General features: G+C 51.5%; 1 protein-coding gene across 2 annotated transcripts in view; it reads left to right on the plus strand.

Moving 5' to 3' along the window:
- Nucleotides 1-364: 364 nt before the first annotated feature.
- The window catches only part of MTMR9 (myotubularin related protein 9), a 42,655-nt gene continuing 24,113 nt past the window's right edge, over nucleotides 365-18,906 (plus strand). Inside the window, exons 1-4 of one of the 2 annotated variants that reach the window (XM_073586375.1) lie at nucleotides 365-731; nucleotides 4,534-4,642; nucleotides 4,891-5,016; nucleotides 9,886-10,059. In XM_073586375.1, the coding sequence (XP_073442476.1) occupies nucleotides 550-731; nucleotides 4,534-4,642; nucleotides 4,891-5,016; nucleotides 9,886-10,059 (591 nt within the window). In that variant the 5' untranslated portion in view covers nucleotides 365-549. The remainder of the gene's footprint in view (nucleotides 732-4,533; nucleotides 4,643-4,890; nucleotides 5,017-9,885; nucleotides 10,060-18,906) is intronic. The other variant, XM_073586376.1, reaches the window with a different exon arrangement.

The following is an 18,906-nucleotide window of genomic DNA, read 5'->3' on the forward strand; positions in this document are numbered from 1 at the left end:
AGTGTCAGCAGGGAGGCCACAGAGGAGGATGTTGCAGTAGTCTAGGCGAGAGATGATTAGGGCACTCACAAGCATTTTGGAGAAGTGAGGGTTGAAAAAAGTTATGGCTTGGCTCTTGGAAGGAAAAAAATGAAAGCGAAAAGAAAAAAAACACAGAAAGTAGCCCGGTCATGAAGGGGTTAAAAATCCGAGTGTGACCTGTAACTTACAAGAGCAGTCCCCATACTCAGGACACAGCGCTGCTGCCTACACTGCTCACTAACCAGCGCCACCTGCTGGCGGCAGACGGGCTATAACGATAATACATAAGGAACTTGATAGAGTGTATTCGTCATACGCATGCGCAGTGTGGCTTCTTGACGTCCATGCGCACGCGCAGTGCAGCGTGATACGATGGCTCCACTGCTGAGAAGTGTGCGCAGGCGCAGTTAGGGCGGGGAAGGAGAGGAGGAGAGCGGAGCTGACAGTGACAGCGGCTGTGGCCTGGTGCTGCCCCCGGGGATGAAGACCACTGCCCGTGTGTGAGGAGGGAGCCGCTCTGCCGTCAGCATGGAGTTCGCGGAGCTGATCAAGACGCCCAGGGTGGACAAGGTGCAGCTCCACAGACCCTTCCACCCGACAGTGGGCGGCACCCTGTGTCTGACGGGTCACCACCTGATCCTGAGCTCCCGGCAGGACAACAGTGAGGAGCTGTGGCTGCTGCACTCCAACATCGACTCCATAGAGAAAAGGTCCGTCTATCCGTCCTTCTTTCCGTCCGTCGGTCCGTCCTTCTTTCGGTCCGTCCTTCTTTCGGTCCGTCCTTCTTTCGGTCCGTCGGTCCGTCCTTCTTTCCGTCCGTCGGTCCGTCCTTCTTTCCGTCCGTCGGTCCGTCCTTCTTTCCGTCCGTCCTTCTGTCCGTCCTTCTTTCCGTCCGTCCTTCTTTCGGTCCGTCGGTCCGTCCTTCTTTCGGTCCGTCGGTCCGTCCTTCTTTCGGTCCGTCGGTCCGTCCTTCTTTCGGTCCGTCGGTCCGTCCTTCTTTCCGTCCGTCGGTCCGTCCTTCTTTCCGTCCGTCGGTCCGTCCTTCTTTCCGTCCGTCGGTCCGTCCTTCTTTCCGTCCGTCGGTCCGTCCTTCTTTCCGTCCGTCGGTCCGTCCTTCTTTCCGTCCGTCCGTCGGTCCGTCCTTCTTTCCGTCCGTCGGTCCGTCCTTCTTTCCGTCCGTCCTTCCTTCGGTCCGTCCGTCGGTCCGTCCTTCTTTCCGTCCGTCGGTCCGTCCTTCTTTCCGTCCGTCGGTCCGTCCTTCTTTCCGTCCGTCTGTCCGTCCTTCTTTCCGTCCGTCGGTCCGTCCTTCTTTCCGTCCGTCGGTCCGTCCTTCTTTCCGTCCGTCGGTCCGTCCTTCTTTCGGTCCGTCCTTCTTTCGGTCCGTCCTTCTTTCGGTCCGTCCTTCTTTCGGTCCGTCCTTCTTTCGGTCCGTCCTTCTTTCGGTCCGTCCTTCTTTCGGTCCGTCCTTCTTTCGGTCCGTCGGTCCGTCCTTCTTTCGGTCCGTCGGTCCGTCCTTCTTTCGGTCCGTCGGTCCGTCCTTCTTTCGGTCCGTCGGTCCGTCCTTCTTTCGGTCCGTCGGTCCGTCCTTCTTTCGGTCCGTCGGTCCGTCCTTCTTTCGGTCCGTCGGTCCGTCCTTCTTTCGGTCCGTCGGTCCGTCCTTCTTTCGGTCCGTCGGTCCGTCCTTCTTTCGGTCCGTCGGTCCGTCCTTCTTTCGGTCCGTCGGTCCGTCCTTCTTTCGGTCCGTCCTTCTTTCGGTCCGTCCTTCTTTCGGTCCGTCCTTCTTTCGGTCCGTCGGTCCGTCCTTCTTTCGGTCCGTCCTTCTTTCGGTCCGTCCTTCTTTCGGTCCGTCCTTCTTTCGGTCCGTCCTTCTTTCGGTCTTTCGGTCCGTCCTTCTTTCGGTCTTTCGGTCCGTCCTTCTTTCGGTACGTCGGTCCGTCCTTCTTTCGGTCCGTCGGTCCGTCCTTCTTTCCGTCCGTCGGTCCGTCCTTCTTTCCGTCCGTCGGTCCGTCCTTCTTTCCGTCCGTCGGTCCGTCCTTCTTTCCGTCCGTCGGTCCGTCCTTCTTTCCGTCCGTCGGTCCGTCCTTCTTTCCGTCCGTCGGTCCGTCCTTCTTTCCGTCCGTCCTTCTTTCCGTCCGTCGGTCCGTCCTTTCCATCCGTCGGTCCGTCCTTCTTTCCGTCCTTCTTTCCATCCGTCGGTCCGTCCTTCTTTCCGTCCGTCCTTCTTTCCGTCCGTCGGTCCGTCCTTCTTTCCGTCCGTCGGTCCGTCCTTCTTTCCGTCCGTCGGTCCGTCCTTCTTTCCGTCCGTCGGTCCGTCCTTCTTTCCGTCCGTCGGTCCGTCCTTCTTTCCGTCCGTCGGTCCGTCCTTCTTTCCGTCCGTCGGTCCGTCCTTCTTTCCGTCCGTCCTTCCTTCGGTCCGTCCGTCGGTCCGTCCGTCGGTCCGTCCTTCTTTCCGTCCGTCGGTCCGTCCTTCTTTCCGTCCGTCGGTCCGTCCTTCTTTCCGTCCGTCGGTCCGTCCTTCTTTCCGTCCGTCTGTCCGTCCTTCTTTCCGTCCGTCGGTCCGTCCTTCTTTCCGTCCGTCGGTCCGTCCTTCTTTCCGTCCGTCGGTCCGTCCTTCTTTCGGTCCGTCCTTCTTTCGGTCCGTCCTTCTTTCGGTCCGTCCTTCTTTCGGTCCGTCCTTCTTTCGGTCCGTCCTTCTTTCGGTCCGTCCTTCTTTCGGTCCGTCCTTCTTTCGGTCCGTCCTTCTTTCGGTCCGTCGGTCCGTCCTTCTTTCGGTCCGTCGGTCCGTCCTTCTTTCCGTCCGTCGGTCCGTCCTTCTTTCCGTCCGTCGGTCCGTCCTTCTTTCCGTCCGTCCTTCTTTCCGTCCGTCGGTCCGTCCTTCTTTCCGTCCGTCGGTCCGTCCTTCTTTCCGTCCGTCCTTCTGTCCGTCCTTCTTTCCGTCCGTCCTTCTTTCGGTCCGTCGGTCCGTCCTTCTTTCGGTCCGTCGGTCCGTCCTTCTTTCGGTCCGTCGGTCCGTCCTTCTTTCGGTCCGTCGGTCCGTCCTTCTTTCGGTCCGTCGGTCCGTCCTTCTTTCGGTCCGTCGGTCCGTCCTTCTTTCGGTCCGTCGGTCCGTCCTTCTTTCGGTCCGTCGGTCCGTCCTTCTTTCGGTCCGTCGGTCCGTCCTTCTTTCGGTCCGTCGGTCCGTCCTTCTTTCGGTCCGTCGGTCCGTCCTTCTTTCGGTCCGTCGGTCCGTCCTTCTTTCGGTCCGTCGGTCCGTCCTTCTTTCGGTCCGTCGGTCCGTCCTTCTTTCGGTCCGTCGGTCCGTCCTTCTTTCGGTCCGTCGGTCCGTCCTTCTTTCGGTCCGTCCGTCGGTCCGTACGTCGGTCCGTCCTTCTTTCCGTCCGTCGGTCCGTCCTTCTTTCCGTCCGTCGGTCCGTCCTTCTTTCCGTCCGTCGGTCCGTCCTTCTTTCGGTCCGTCGGTCCGTCCTTCTTTCGGTCCGTCGGTCCGTCCTTCTTTCGGTCCGTCGGTCCGTCCTTCTTTCGGTCCGTCGGTCCGTCCTTCTTTCGGTCCGTCGGTCCGTCCTTCTTTCGGTCCGTCGGTCCGTCCTTCTTTCGGTCCGTCGGTCCGTCCTTCTTTCGGTCCGTCGGTCCGTCCTTCTTTCGGTCCGTCCTTCTTTCGGTCCGTCCTTCTTTCGGTCTTTCGGTCCGTCCTTCTTTCGGTCCGTCGGTCCGTCCTTCTTTCGGTCCGTCGGTCCGTCCTTCTTTCGGTCCGTCGGTCCGTCCTTCCTTCGGTCCGTCCGTCGGTCCGTCCGTCGGTCCGTCCTTCTTTCCGTCCGTCGGTCCGTCCTTCTTTCCGTCCGTCGGTCCGTCCTTCTTTCCGTCCGTCTGTCCGTCCTTCTTTCCGTCCGTCTGTCCGTCCTTCTTTCCGTCCGTCTGTCCGTCCTTCTTTCCGTCCGTCGGTCCGTCCTTCTTTCCGTCCGTCGGTCCGTCCTTCTTTCCGTCCGTCGGTCCGTCCTTCTTTCCGTCCGTCGGTCCGTCCTTCTTTCCGTCCGTCGGTCCGTCCTTCTTTCCGTCCGTCGGTCCGTCCTTCTTTCCGTCCGTCGGTCCGTCCTTCTTTCCGTCCGTCCTTCTTTCCGTCCGTCGGTCCGTCCGTCCGTCCGTCCCAGTCTTTCCGTCTTTCTTTTCTTACTTTTCTTCCGTCCGTCTGTCTTTCCTTCCGTCATTCTTTCCGTCGCTCTGCTTATCATTCTTTCTGTCCTGTCCAGTCTCTAGTACATACATCTTATATATTTGGCTCCGTGGGTAGAGACACTGCCGCCTTATCCTCCGGTCATACAGGAGGCTCCCGAGCAGGTGACTCCGCCCTCACACCCTCCGGCTCCTGATGAATTGTGAATGCTCTTCAGGCTGAGTATGGTCGGATCGTCCGTGCACCCATGTTGGACATTTGGGGCTGGTGCTACATACTTTATCCACTCCCATCATTTTGGATCCACTGTATAGTATAGTTAATCGTTTTTTTCCCCCCGTTTTCAGGTTTATTGGGTCTTCCGGAACCATAACTATAAAGTGTAAGGACCTGCGTGTAATCCAGCTGGAGATCACGGGCATGGACGAGAGCCTGAACGTGGCCAGCTCCATAGAGGTGAGTCCTCCATCCTCCCTCGTTATTGTGTCACTCATCGTTTTAATGGGTGATGACTAGTGATCAGCGAACATGCTCGGGTGAGGTGTTATCTGAGCATGCTCGGGTGCTAACCAAATGCTCGAACAGTGTTGTTTTCGTCCGCGCGGCTGTTCGACAGCCCTCACTGCTCCCTCCCCGCTGCCGCCCCTCCATCACGTATATTGTGGTGGCTGAATCATGGGGTCCCGTCGCTCCTCTGTCCTCAGGCCTTATCCACGCTGGACTCCATCACGCTGATGTATCCCTTCTTCTACCGTCCGATGTTCGAGGTGACCGAGGATGGCTGGAGCGCTTTCCGTCCTGAACAGGTGTTCGAGCTCCTCGCTTTAGAGGTGAGCTTCCTCCTGAATGTGTCGCTGGCGTTTCTTACATTGTATCGTCCTGGAATCCTCACGTTTAGACTGGATACAATGGGACGAACCCTCTGCTGTGAGAAGTATTGGGTCTGGACGGGGTTTCCAGCTTCTAGGTGTAAATGATTTGTCCCCATTCAGTGACTGCTAACAGATATATTGAAAATGGCGAGACCTGGAAAATTCACTAACGCTCTAATTTGACTTTTTTCAAAGATGCAACAATTAGGGGATATAAAAGAAAAAAATGGTTGTGATTTGCCATCGGTACAAGATCGTTCTGTTTCTGACACCAGGGACCCCCGTCGGTCAGCTCGTAGCAGCTTCCACAGCAGCAGGATGTGAGCAGTGTTTGGAGCCAGCACAGCGCCGCATAGTGGTTGTGATCGGGTACTGCAGCTCAGCTCCTATTGAAGTGAATGGGAGCTGAGCTGCGGTGACTGAGAACGGCCGCTGTCCAGTGTACGGAAATGCAATGTTCTGGCTCGTACATCTGGTCTCCAGGAGTCCATATTCTTCGGGTTCCGGCTGTGTTATACAGCCAGCACCTGCCTCTAACTGCAGCTATCGCAACAATTTAATCACCTAAATGCTGCTATCAATCCCAGACAGCGGCGCACTCCGGCCCCCCCGTAGCTTTTGTCCCGCTTTCTAAGTTATCAAAGGGTGCCAATAGCTTACAACGGTAGTTGGGGCTTCCTTGTCCCCATTGCTGCCATCTTGGTACTCCCATGAAGCTGGGCTTCATAGCACATCATCATTTCTGTTTCTGGACACTGCAATACTGAAGGCGAGACACGCCCCCCCCCCCACACACACAAAAAAAAAACGCACTAAAAAGTTATAAAAATGTAACCAATATGTACCGATAAAAAAAAAAAGTCAAAACAATTCCACCCCCAGGTCTGTCGATGGAAAAATAAAGCTACTGATATAATAAAGTGGTGACACAATCCACTTTCTTTTTTTTTTTTTCTTACGAAGTTAATAATTTTTTTTTTTTTTTTTTGTAAGCACTGCCTTACGGAAGGTTAAAAAGGAATGCATGGTGCCTCCATCACTTCTCCTCCTCACTTGTGCTCAGGTTATGGAGGATCTCGGCAGGAGGCTGTTCCAAACATCTTGGAGCCCTGACCCCAGATCTCCTGTGTATGAGGCTTGTGCGGATCCTTCTGTCTGTTCATGTGATCCCAGACAGACTGGATGATGTGAGATCAGGGCTCTGTGGGGGTCAGATCATCACCCCCAGGGCTCCTCGTTCTTTACCATCACCCATCTCCTGATCCCCCGCCACTCGTGTTAGACTCTTCGGTCCTGTCACGTTGCGCTGGACTTCCATGTGTCGTAGCACAATGCAAGAAGACCAAAGATTCCGACGCGAGCACTAGTGGATCAGAAGATGCGGTGATCACCGGATGGGTGGTGCTGACTTGCAAAGGGACTAGGGTGAGGATAGTGTTGTGTTTTTTTTCTTTTTGCGTATTACATTTATTATCCTTTGGGGTCTGGAGAGTCCGCAGTGCATAATTAGGGACATTAAATGTAGACATCAAATTTCCCAGTTAAAAAATGTGGCAACAGTATAATTGGAATTCTGCCTGATCAGCTCGTTTCTAATCACAATTCTTGCATTTAGATGACTTTTCTGAACAGTAGATGGGTGTAGCTGGTTCCATTGATTGCTGCCAGTCCTGAACTGATGGCACTGCTGGACATCTTCTGATTTTAGAAGGGAAGTAACATGATGTGTCTGTCATCTGCTGCACTAAGTTTACTTAGCCTACCACTTAATCTATGATCCTCGACTTCCTTGATGTCCTCAATGCTGAGACATCCCAGCAGATACTTATCCATCAGTGAAGAACAAGGAGTTCTGGAAGTGATTATCCGGCCCCACAAAGCCCTGATCTCCCATCATTTAGTCTGTCTGGGGTCACATGAAGGGACAGGAGATCTGGGGTCAGGGCTCCAAGATGTTTGGAACAACCTCCTGCCAAGATCCTCCATAACCTGAGTACAAGTGACGAGGAGAAGTGATGAAGGTGACAAGAGGGCACACGCTATTCTGCTGGGGTTCTGGTATCTCTTATGCTCTACTCAGGAGATTAGAGGCATAAAGGAAATGAAGGAAGGAAGCGAAGAAACTGCAGTGGTCGGCGATATACAGGCTGACGCCACATGAGTGACGGTCCTGACTATAGAAGCATACAGTCTATATGGTATAAGGGGACCTACAGAGAATAAATAGCCACTCACATACATATATATATATATATATATATATGTGTGTGTGTGTATATATAATATATATATTTTTTTTTTTTCCACTATAATTCAGTTTATTCAGTACATGCGAAAAATGACATAAAAAGGGGGAGAATCAGACAGAGGAACATGGTGAGAAACATATAATATACAGGAGCTTCTCACAAAATTAGAATATCATCAATAAGTGAATTTATTTCAGTTTTTCAATACAAGGAGTGACTCTCCTATATTCTATAGAGTCATTACACACAGAGGGATCTATGTCACGGGTTTATTTATGTTAATGTTGATGATTATGGCTTACAGCCAATGAAAGCCCAAAAGTCATTATCTCAGTAAATTAGAATACTTTATAACACCAGCTTGAAAAATGATTGTAAAATCTGAAATGTTGTCCTCCTGAAATGTATGAGCAGTAAATGCACTCAATACTTGGTCGGGGCTCCTTTGGCATCAATTACTGCATCAATGCAGCGTGGCACTGCTGAGGGGTTATGGAAGCCCAGGTTGCTCTGATAGCAGCCTTCAGCTCGTCTTTTTGGAGATGGAAATGTCATTCTCCAGCAGGACTTAGCCCCTGTCCACACTGCCAAAAGTACCAATACCTGGTTTACACACAACAGTATCACTGTGCTTGATTGGCAGCAAACTCGCCTGACCTTAACCCCATAGATAACACAGGTCAACGAAAAAAATTTTTTTTTCTGGTGTCCAAAATATTTTAATGAATTTGGGGTATTTTTGGGGTGCTGATTCTGAATATGTCATCAGTTTTGCCAGATTGGCTCAAGTTTTTGAGATTTTTGGTATCTTATTTATAGCACTTGTTGGTAAATGCGACGCATCATCTCATTAATTTCTTTGGATTAGTACTTGAACTGAGCAGTTCTCAATATAGTTTTGTGTTAATTAGTGTTCTAAAAGTTTGTTCATAGCTTGATTTTTGCACTAACTTTATGTTGTTGTCTGTTTTCCAGTGAAAAGCATGAACTCATCATGAAGAAGTTGTCTTAACGATCCAGACTCATTCTGTTACATTTGTGGTGAATATACACTGCCAAAACATAGAAGAAACATAACACACTTCGTAAAAAAAGTGTATTTTGCCTATTTTGGGGTTATGCTTGGGGACCAAGACAAGTTTTGGGCACCACACATAGTGTGCAAAGCATGTATCGAATTATTACGAAAATGGAGCAAAGGACAAAGAAAAAGCTTCAAATTTGGTGTTCCAATGGTGTGGAGAGAGCCAAAAAATCATCATGATGACTGTTATTTCTGTGCAGTGCAAGTGCAAGGATTCAATAAGCATAAGAAACGAAAATGGGAGTAACATGGAATCTGCAAGAAGGCCTGTCCCTCATTGTGAAGATGTGCCTGTACCTGTGTTTACCATAAATAACAGTCATCATGATGATTTTTTGGCTCTCTCCACACCATTGGAACACCAAATTTGAAGCTTTTTCTTTGTCCTTTGCTCCATTTTCGTAATAATTCGATACATGCTTTGCACACTATGTGTGGTGCCCAAAACTTGTCTTGGTCCCCAAGCATAACCCCAAAATAGGCAAAATACACTTTTTTTACGAAGTGTGTTATGTTTCTTCTATGTTTTGGCAGTGTGTATTCACCACAAATGTAACAGAATGAGTCTGGATCGTTAAGACAACTTCTTCTTGATGAGTTCATGCTTTTCACTGGAAAACAGACAACAACATAAAGTTAGTGCAAAAATCAAGCTATGAACAAACTTTTAGAACACTAATTAACACAAAACTATATTGAGAACTGCTCAGTTCAAGTACTAATCCAAAGAAATTAATGAGATGATGCGTCGCATTTACCAACAAGTGCTATAAATAAGATACCAAAAATCTCAAAAACTTGAGCCAATCTGGCAAAACTGATGACATATTCAGAATCAGCACCCCAAAAATACCCTAAATTCGATGAAATATCTTTGGCACCAAAAATGCTGTTGACCAGTGTAATCTATGGAGTATTGTCAAGAGGAAGATGAGAGACCCCAGACCCAACAATGCAGATGAGCTGAAGGCTGCTATCAAAGCAACCTGGGCTTCCATAACCCCTCAGCAGTGCCACAGGCATGTATTTTATACCCATATATATGTTTTTTTTCACCATTTTCCTCTTTATGATTCTCCCCATTCTTAATATTGCTTTTTTAAATGTTCTGAATAAATTGAATTATAGTAAAAAAAAAATTCTGAGCGTCTATTTTTTCTTTGTAGGTTCCTTTTTAATTGATTGATCTAGTGTCTTGTAGGTGTGGTATAAAGGGAACGGATTACAGCCCTGTCTGTATATTGGCAATTGTTTTACAGCGCAGTTACATTATGGGGAGCACTTGGTATCCAGGATTCCTGGGAAGATGAGCCACTGTATATTTCTAAAAAAACAATATAACTGAGAAATTCCTAGAACCTTAACCAATCTGATGGAGGCTGACGCCCTATTTATTAATTGTGGGATGTTCTTTGTATGTAGGACTATGAGGGCGTCTACTGTTACTTTACCGTGTTTCTTTCCCCCCTCTCTCATGTCATATTCATCCATCAGACTGAAGATTGGAGACTGAGTGAAGTGAACCAAGACTTTTCCGTCTGTCCGTCCTACCCCTCAGTTGTCATTGTACCGAAGTCCATTGACGATGAGTCTCTTCATAAGGTGGCGGCATTCCGTCAGGGCGGGAGATTCCCAGTGCTGAGCTATTATCACCGAAAGAATGGGATGGTGAGCACCTCAGTCTACATTACCCCTACTGGTAGTGATATGTCCAGAGGATAAACTAACACTCCATGTATGTAACTGCCGAAATATTTCTTGCTCCATTCAAGGCTTTTAATGTATCAGTTACTATTGACAAATTATAATTGTCATTAACCCAAGAGTTACCGATCCTCTACAGATCCTGAGTTACCTCCTGTATTATACTCCAGAGCTGCACTCACTATTCTGCTGGTGCAGTCACTGTGTACATACAATACATTACTGATCCTGAGTTACATCCTGTATTATACCCCAGAGCTGCACTCACTATTCTGCTGGTGCAGTCACTGTGTACATACATTACATTACTGATCCTGAGTTACATCCTGTATTATACCTCAGAGCTGCACTCACTATTCTCCTGGTGCAGTCACTGTGTACATACATTACATTACTGATCCTGAGTTACATCCTGTATTATACTCCAGAGCTGCACTCACTATTCTGCTGGTGCAATCACTGTGTACATACATTATATTACTGATCCTGAGTTACCTCCTGTATTATACCCCAGAGCTGCACTCACTATTCTGCTGGTGCAGTCACTGTGTACATACATTACATTACTGATCCTGAGTTACATCCTGTATTATACCCCAGAGCTGCACTCACTATTCTGCTGGTGCAGTCAATGTGTGCATACATTACATTACTGATCCTGAGTTACATCCTGTATTATACTCCAGAGCTGCACTCACTATTAGGCTGGTGCAGTCACTGTGTATATACATTACATTACTGATCCTGAGTTACATCCTGTATTATACCCCAGAGCTGCACTCACTATTCTGCTGGTGCAGTCACTGTGTGCATACATTACATTACTGATCCTGAGTTACATCCTGTATTATACTCCAGAGCTGCACTCACTATTCTGCTGGTGGAGTCACCGTGTGCATACATTACATTACTGATCCTGAGTTACATCCTGTATTATACCCCAGAGCTGCACTCACTATTCTGCTGGTGCAGTCACTGTGTGCATACATTACATTACTGATCCTGAGTTACATCCTGTATTATACTCCAGAGCTGCACTCACTATTTTGCTGGTGCAGTCACTGTGTACATACATTACATTACTGATCCTGAGGTACATCCTGTAGCTCTTTTTTATTATAAAAGTATCAAAACACAATACATAACAGACTACATAATACAAAACACAATACATAGCAGACAAACAATGCTCCCGACATAAATATTTGTGCAAACCTCGCAATTTTACCTGATCCCCCAGGCTTTCCAGCCTAGAGGGCCCCAGCAGGATCCCTCCACCCCTATACAACTTGAAATAAAGAAACCCCTATGTAACACATTCATCCCCTACGCACACCCTTTCACACTCCATTCGCGCTTTGCACCCATACCTATATACAAGTAATAAAGAAAAAAAAACATTCCGGCCCTTCTGCCTTAAAAAAAAACCATAGCCACTTATACTGGCAAAACCCCAGCACCAGCCTAACACCTCTACGAAAATTTTTTTTTTTTTTAAATTTTAATAATTTTTTTTTCCTTTTTTTTTTTAAATTTTAATAATTTTTTTTTCCTTTTTTTTTTTAAATTTTAATAATTTTTTTTTTCCTTTTTTTTTTTAAATTTTAATAATTTTTTTTTTCCTTTTTTTTTTTAAATTTTAATAATTTTTTTTTTCCTTTTTTTTTTTTTTTTTTTTTTTTTTATTTTTTATTTATCATCCCCCCACCACACCCAAGGTCCAAAAGTCCATGGCCCATTACACGAAACACACAAGGTCCATCAATGTTCATGGCCTATCACATCTATCTCTTGGCAAAAACAGTTTATGCTCCAAGAGGAAAACCCTCACCCGGCTCCACCCAAAACCTATGCTATTTACCACGTGGTCCATTCTTCTTTTCCTTTCCACGATTTGTCCATCCACTTTCCCTTCAGATAAAGGTCCTCTTTTCCCATTCTCACCCCCCATTCACCCCCCTCCCAACCTCACTACACCCTCCCATGCACTCCTAACTAAAACAAAAGAAAGTATGTATAATACACAAAAATACAAATATACAATATATATCTACATATACACCACATAACATTATTACCATATTTGTTTTGGCTTGCCACCACACACTTTCCTTTGCAGACCCAAGATCAGTGCCTGCAAGCCCAATATCCATTAATGCTCTATGTTTCCAAAACAAAAGTCTAGAGTGGCATGCTTTAGCCCACCACCAGGAAAAGGAGTTCTCGAGGCCCCGTCCCTCACTAACTCATTCACCCTGTCCCTCAACAACTAAGACTGTCCCTGCTTCTGTCCCTAAAGAAACTGTCCCTATCTGTCCCTTCCTGTCCCTACTCCACCTAACTTAATATAACTAACTTTCTATCTGTCCCTCAGTGCCTGTCCCTCCCTGTCCCTATCTGCCCCTACTTCTGTCCCTAGCACACCCAGTGAAACTTATGCTATCCCTACCCTCATTCACACGGAGCTAGCTCTCCCTTGAGTGCGTTTTTAAAAGGAGAGGCCTCTCCAAAGCCAAGAGGCCTTCCTCACACCCAACCTTTCGAACTCCAAAGAACGGACCTTCACCAGGTCACCCAAGATGTTTCCTACCACCTCATCCCTTGGGAGGGTTTTTTTCCGCGTCGAAACTAGGCACCGTGCATTCCAAGTGTAGAACCTAACCACTACACTGACTAGAAATAAAGTGCACGGGTCCCGGCCACCCAGGGATCTGAACGCTCCATAAACCCACTCAGCGTAGGAGAGGGACGCCAGCCGCGGCCAACGTATGGAAGCACCCACCCTGTTGTACACCTCTGCATTAAAGGGACACTGAAGCAGGAAGTGCTCCATGCTTTCCAGCACGTCGCCACACTCCTCACGGGGACAACCCCGATCATCGGATTTCCTGCACTTCAGGTTATCCTTTACATACAGCCTCCCGTGGAAGCAACGCCAGGTCAAGTCCCAAAACTTCATGGGGATCCGCTTAGAATTTAAAAGCCCCAGCCTGACCTCCAGATCCCGGCCTGGGCAATCCTTAAGGGCCAGGGGCTTCTGGAAGTGGGTCAACAGGACCCTCCTGTCAAGGCATTGCCTCGACATGGTCCTGATTTCCCACATTCCCAGACCCCACCGGCGGATCACCTTCAGAACCGGGGTAGCGTAAGCCGGGAGATGCCCATGAGGTGTGCGTAGGTCCTTCACCTGCCCTCCTGTCTCCCATTCCTGGAAGAAAGGCCAAAGCCAACCCTTGCAGGAGACTACCCACGGAGGAGCCCTCTCTAGCCAGAGGTTGGAGATGTTAGTCTTAAGAAAGGTGTTTACTAGAAACACCACCGGGTTGACCATACCCAACCCGCCTAGTCTCCTCGTACGGTATGTAACCTCCCTCTTGATTAGGTTAAGCCTATTCCCCCATAACAATTGGAAGAACAGGCTATAGACCCGTGTCCAGAGAGGTTCCGGCAAGATGCACACACTGCCCAGGTATATTAATAAAGGTAGCAGAAAGCCTTTAGCCAGGGCAACCCTTTCCCTCAGGGTTAAAGACCAACCCTTCCATTGGTCCACCTTTTGGGCAGCGATCTTAAGTCTGCCCTCCCAATTTTGCTGGGGGTAATCCCCGGGGCCAAATTCGATGCCTAGAATTTTGGCGGTGGCCTGGGGCCCTGGAAGGGTGTCCGGGAGATCAAACCTGGGATCTCCCCCTCCCAGCCAGAGACTTTCACACTTATCCCGGTTGATCATGGACCCGGATGCCTCCGAGTAGCGCACTACCTCCGACATGACCCAATCCGCCTCCCTTCTCGAGGACACGAAAAGGGAAACATCATCGGCATACGCCACCACCCTCAGAGAGGACCCAGAGCCCGCCTGGTCCATCCCGACTCCCGCCAACGGTCCACGATCTACCCTCCTTAGGAAGGGATCGATCGCGAACACGTATAAAAGCGGGCTCAGCGGACAGCCCTGACGGACCCCAGAACCCACCTCAAAAGGGCGACCTGACCAACCGTTCACCAGCGGAAAAGTCTCAGCCCCTTGGTACAAGATCTCTAACCATTTTACAAACCTCCCAGGCAGACCATACCTCAAAAGGACGGACCAGAGGTACTCGTGGTTGACCCGGTCAAAGGCTTTCGCTTGATCTAATGACAGCAAGTACCCCCTCCAGTGACCTGCCCTACCCTGCTCCACTGCCTCTCGGACACCGAGCACAGCACTAAAAGTACTGCGGCCCGGAACAGAGCAATGCTGGGCCCCTGAAAGGAGCCGGGGTGCAAACTTCACCAGCCGATTAAACAGCACCTTGGCCAGAACCTTCCGGTCCGTATCGAGAAGCGCTATGGGACGCCAATTCTCGATACGGGACGGATCCTTACCCTTTGATAGAATAATGAGGGCTGACTTCCTCATTGAGTCGGGAAGAGTGCCCGAGGAGAGACACTCATTAAATACCCCTGTCAAGAGGGGGACCAAGGAGTCCCTAAAAGTCTTATAGAACTCGGATGTTAAGCCATCCGGACCTGGCGATTTCTTGGGCCGAAGCCCATCAATGGCCAGTCTCACTTCCTCTTCCCTGATTTCCTCTGCCAAAACACCAAGAGAGGGATCACCCCCTGGCTCAGGGACGGTTTCAGCCAGGAAAGCCGACATCCTGTCCCGATCCAGATCCTTCTTTTCCAAGAGGTGTGAGTAGAAGGATCTGACCACCTCCAGGATCCCTGATTTGGATCTGTTCAGGGACCCCGTACTGTCGATCAGTCCTGTCACCATCTTACAATTCACTGACATCTTACAGTTTCTGTAAGGGTTGGGTGAGCGGTACTTCCCGAAGTCCCTCTCAAAAACTAAAGATGTGTGTCTATCATACTGACACCTCTTGAGCAAAGATTTCACTCTGGAGATTTCCTCACGGTCACCTCCAGTCGAGACAAGCTGCTCGAGTTTCCTCCCCAGGGCCTGGTACAAGCGGTGCCTGTTCAGACTCCTGAGGCTCGAGAGCTGACGGAAGAACCCCGCCACCCGCTTTTTGAAGATCTCTCACCACTCTGACTTACTACTACAGAGATCCAACAGCGGTACCTGGCTCTGAAGAAAGTCCTCGAAGGATTGTCTCACCTCCGCTTCTTCCAGCAGGGACGAATTGAGCTTCCACAGCCCTCTTCCCATCCGATGAGTCTCTGCAACATTCAGAGAAAAGAAAATTAGACAGTGATCGGAGAACTCCACCTCAACGGCGGACACAGCAGAAAAGATGGCGTCCTCCTTCAAAAAAAACCTGTCTATTCTAGACCTACAGCTACCCCTATGGTAGGTGAAACCTCCGTGACCTGGGGTGTGCCGGATGTGGACATCCACCAGGCGAGCTTCGCTGGCTATGCTATTCAACGCGACGCTATCATAAGCCAGGCGATCTCCAGGACCCCCCCGGTCACGGGACCTCGTAATGGTGTTGAAGTCCCCACCGAAGACCACCTGCCGGCTCGTAAAAAGAAAGGGCTTGATCCTCAGGAAGAGACATTTGCGGTCCCACTTGGACTGCGGGCCGTAGATGTTGATGAGCCGGAGCTCTTGTCCCCTCATGAAGACATCTAGGATCAGGCACCTCCCCATTTCCAACTCAGTAACCCGTCGGCATTCAACAGCTGCAGTCTTAAAAAGGACTGCCACCCCGCTATACGGCTCGGCCGCAAGAGACCAGTATGAGGGCCCGCACCTCCACTCCCTCCGTGCTTTATAGATGGCCCCCATGTCTGTTAGTCTGGTCTCTTGCAAGAATAAAATTTCTGCCTCAATCCGGGAGAAAAAAATCAAAGGCCGTGAAGCGAGCCGCATCTGACTTTATGCTGGCAACATTAATAGATGCCAGCGTCAACGGGGCGAGTTCCGCCATCATGGGTGATCAAGTTGGATGGCCAACTTCTTACCACTGCTATCACCTCCACCTGGGGAGGGGTCGGACACCTTCCTTTTCAGGGAAGCTCCCGTTGTGTCCATCCCACCCCCCCCCGGTGTCCTCGCCCCCGGGTTCCAGGTCTGTCCCCCCCCCAGGAGGAACACTGCCCCCTGAGGGACGGACTCCACCATCCCCCAAAGGACCCTCCGGTGGTACCCCCGGCCCAGCATCCTCGTCTTGCGGCCCATCATCCGAGCCTCCGAGGACGCTGAACCGGTTGGAGAGATCAATCAGAGGGGGGTCAGCGGGCCCTTCCGTGCGCACCCTGGTGGGCGGGGGAGATTTTGAAGGCTTGCCAGCCTTCTTCCCCCCCGATTTGTTACGATTGGCACGTTTACTTTTGCCACCCGCTGCTGTAGGCTGCTCCTGGACCTCCTTATCAACACTTTCATACTGTGAGGACCCGTCCGAGTCAGCCGCTTTATCCTCCCTCTCCATCCTCCTGATCTCCTCTCTCACCACACTCTCCCTCAGGACCTCAGAGGCTTTTGCCACGGGCCTGGAGGGAGGAGCAGGCATCGACCCGGTTGCCCGAGACTTCACCTGCCCCCCACCCCCATGGCGTTTTTCTTGCCTTCGCACATACGCGGGGCCCCTCACCTTGGCATTGCCCTTCCTCACCGGTCCCTCAGCCCCTTCCCCTCCGCCACCACCTGCCACAGCTGCAGGAGCGCCGCCAGAGGTTTCTCCCTCACGGACTCCTCCCGCCGGGCCTGCAGCGGCATTAGAAAAGGAGCGAGGGCAGCGGCTGAGAGTGTGACCTAGGTCACCACACAAGTGACACCGAATGTCCTTACACGAGGCGGCCAGATGACCTACCCCACCACACAAGGCACATTTCTGTACCTTGCAGCTAGCGCTGAAGTGAGTGGGGTCGCCGCACTTGTGGCAGACCTTCGGTTGCCCCTGGTAGAAGACCAGGATCCTGTCCCTTCCCAGGAACGCCGAGGAAGGGATGTGGGTGACCGTGCCGCCGGAAACCTTCAGTTTAACCATGAAGGTCCAGCCCCCCGACCAGATGCCGAATTCGTCCCTGTTCTTTTTGGGGACCTCGGTGACTTCCCCGTAACGGGAAAGCCACGTCATAATGTCCACGCCGGCAAGTGACTCGTTACAAGTGACCACGGTCACTCGGTTGACGGAATTTTGGCGAGACACCGCTTGCGCAACGAAGTCTCGCCATCCGGGCTCTTCCCGCACCAGCTCATAGTTAGACCAGAAGAGCTCAAGCCCCTCTGGCCGCACAAAGCTGACGTCGAAGAAGCGGGACGCCGAAGGATGTATCAGGGCAAAGATGTCATTCGCCCCGAAGCCCATCTTAAGGAGGAGCTCCACCACCTTGCTCCTAGGTGGACAAGCTTCACTGCCCCCCCACCTAAGACGGACCACATTCCTCCTTTGCGGCCCCTGCCCGGCTGTGGGGAGAGACCAAACAGTCCCTCCCTCCCTTTGGTTTTGGAAGGCAGCAAGGCCGTGTCTCTCTATCCAGAAAGACAAGTCCACTGTCCTCCCCTCTACCACTATCGACCTTTCTCCTTTTTTGAGGGCCTCCAGGAAACGGTGGTGCAAAGCGCCGTCCCTGGAGCCCGGAGGCGCGGAGACCCCCCCAGGACCACCCCGAGGACCACCCCGACCCCCAGCCGCGGCCCCCGCATAACTATGTTGGGGTCTTGCGGCCAGGGGGGCAGACGGGCCAGCCCTCCCACCACTACCACCACTTGTGCCAGCACCCTCATTCGTCCTCCCACTCACTCTCCCATTCACTCTTTTATTATTTGCATTCACCCCAGCATTCACTCCAGCACACTCACCCACATTCACAGTAGCACTCACTCCTTCATCCATGTCACTCATATCACCATTCACTTCAGCAAACATCTCCTCAAATATGTCCACTCCACTTTCGTACTCACTCTCACTCGCACAATTGGTGAACATAGCAACATTATTTACATTATTTACATTTCCCGAACCAGTGCAGTTCCTCTCTTTGCCTGCTGGGGGCCCTGAGCTCTCTTGCTGGGAGCTACTCCAGCTCCTGTCCAGGAGCGCTGCTGCCCCTTTAAATGCCTCAGTGCAGATGACATCATGCACTCTGCCCTGGCTGGGCCTAGGAGCAACAGCAGCTCCTGGTTTCAGCTCCATTTTTTTTCCTTTTTCTAAGGTTTCCTTGCTCTGGGCAGGGACGGCCACTGGCACCGCTCCCTGCCCTGCACTTTTCTTCACCCCCGCCGCCGGCTTGCCAGGGAGCGCCAGAGTCCCCGCACCCCCAGATGAAGGTAGGTGGGCCGGGGACCCCGACAACTCTCTGCCAGCTTTTGGGGGCAGCACAGCATTACTTAGAAGGGTGGGTGGGACAGAGGGCAGCGGGCCCGCAGCGGCCACGCCCCCCCCGCCGGTCGCAGCCACCCCAGGCAGAGCCGCGGCCCCCTGCGAGGCCACGGCCCCCCCGGGTGACGCGAGCACAGCGGGCGGAGCCGCGACCGCTGAGGCCACGCCCCCCCGCCAGTCACAGCCACCACGGGCAGAGCAGCGACCCCTTGCGAGGCCACGCCCCCCCCGGGCGACGCAGACGCAGCGGGTGGGACGACGGCCGAGGAGGACATGCCCCCCCCCGCACGCCGCAGCCTTTGCAGGCCGGGCAACACTCGGGGAGGCCACGCCCCCCTCACGGACCACCGCCGCCACCCTATGCCCACCACTTGAGACGGGCAAGGCCGGCCACTCCCCCTCATCGCCCAGCGGCGGCGGAGCCCCCTGCACGGACCCCTTTTTGGGTCGACGTGCCGGAGACCCCGCTCTCACCACAGGCGCCGACATGGGAGCGACCAGCACTTTGCACCGCCTCAGCTGCTGCTTGATGTTCTGT

Source organism: Dendrobates tinctorius, unplaced genomic scaffold, assembly GCF_039654945.1.
Source record: "Dendrobates tinctorius isolate UK_male_01 unplaced genomic scaffold, ASM3965494v1 ptg000093l, whole genome shotgun sequence".
In the NCBI taxonomy this organism is placed as follows: domain Eukaryota; kingdom Metazoa; phylum Chordata; class Amphibia; order Anura; family Dendrobatidae; genus Dendrobates; species Dendrobates tinctorius.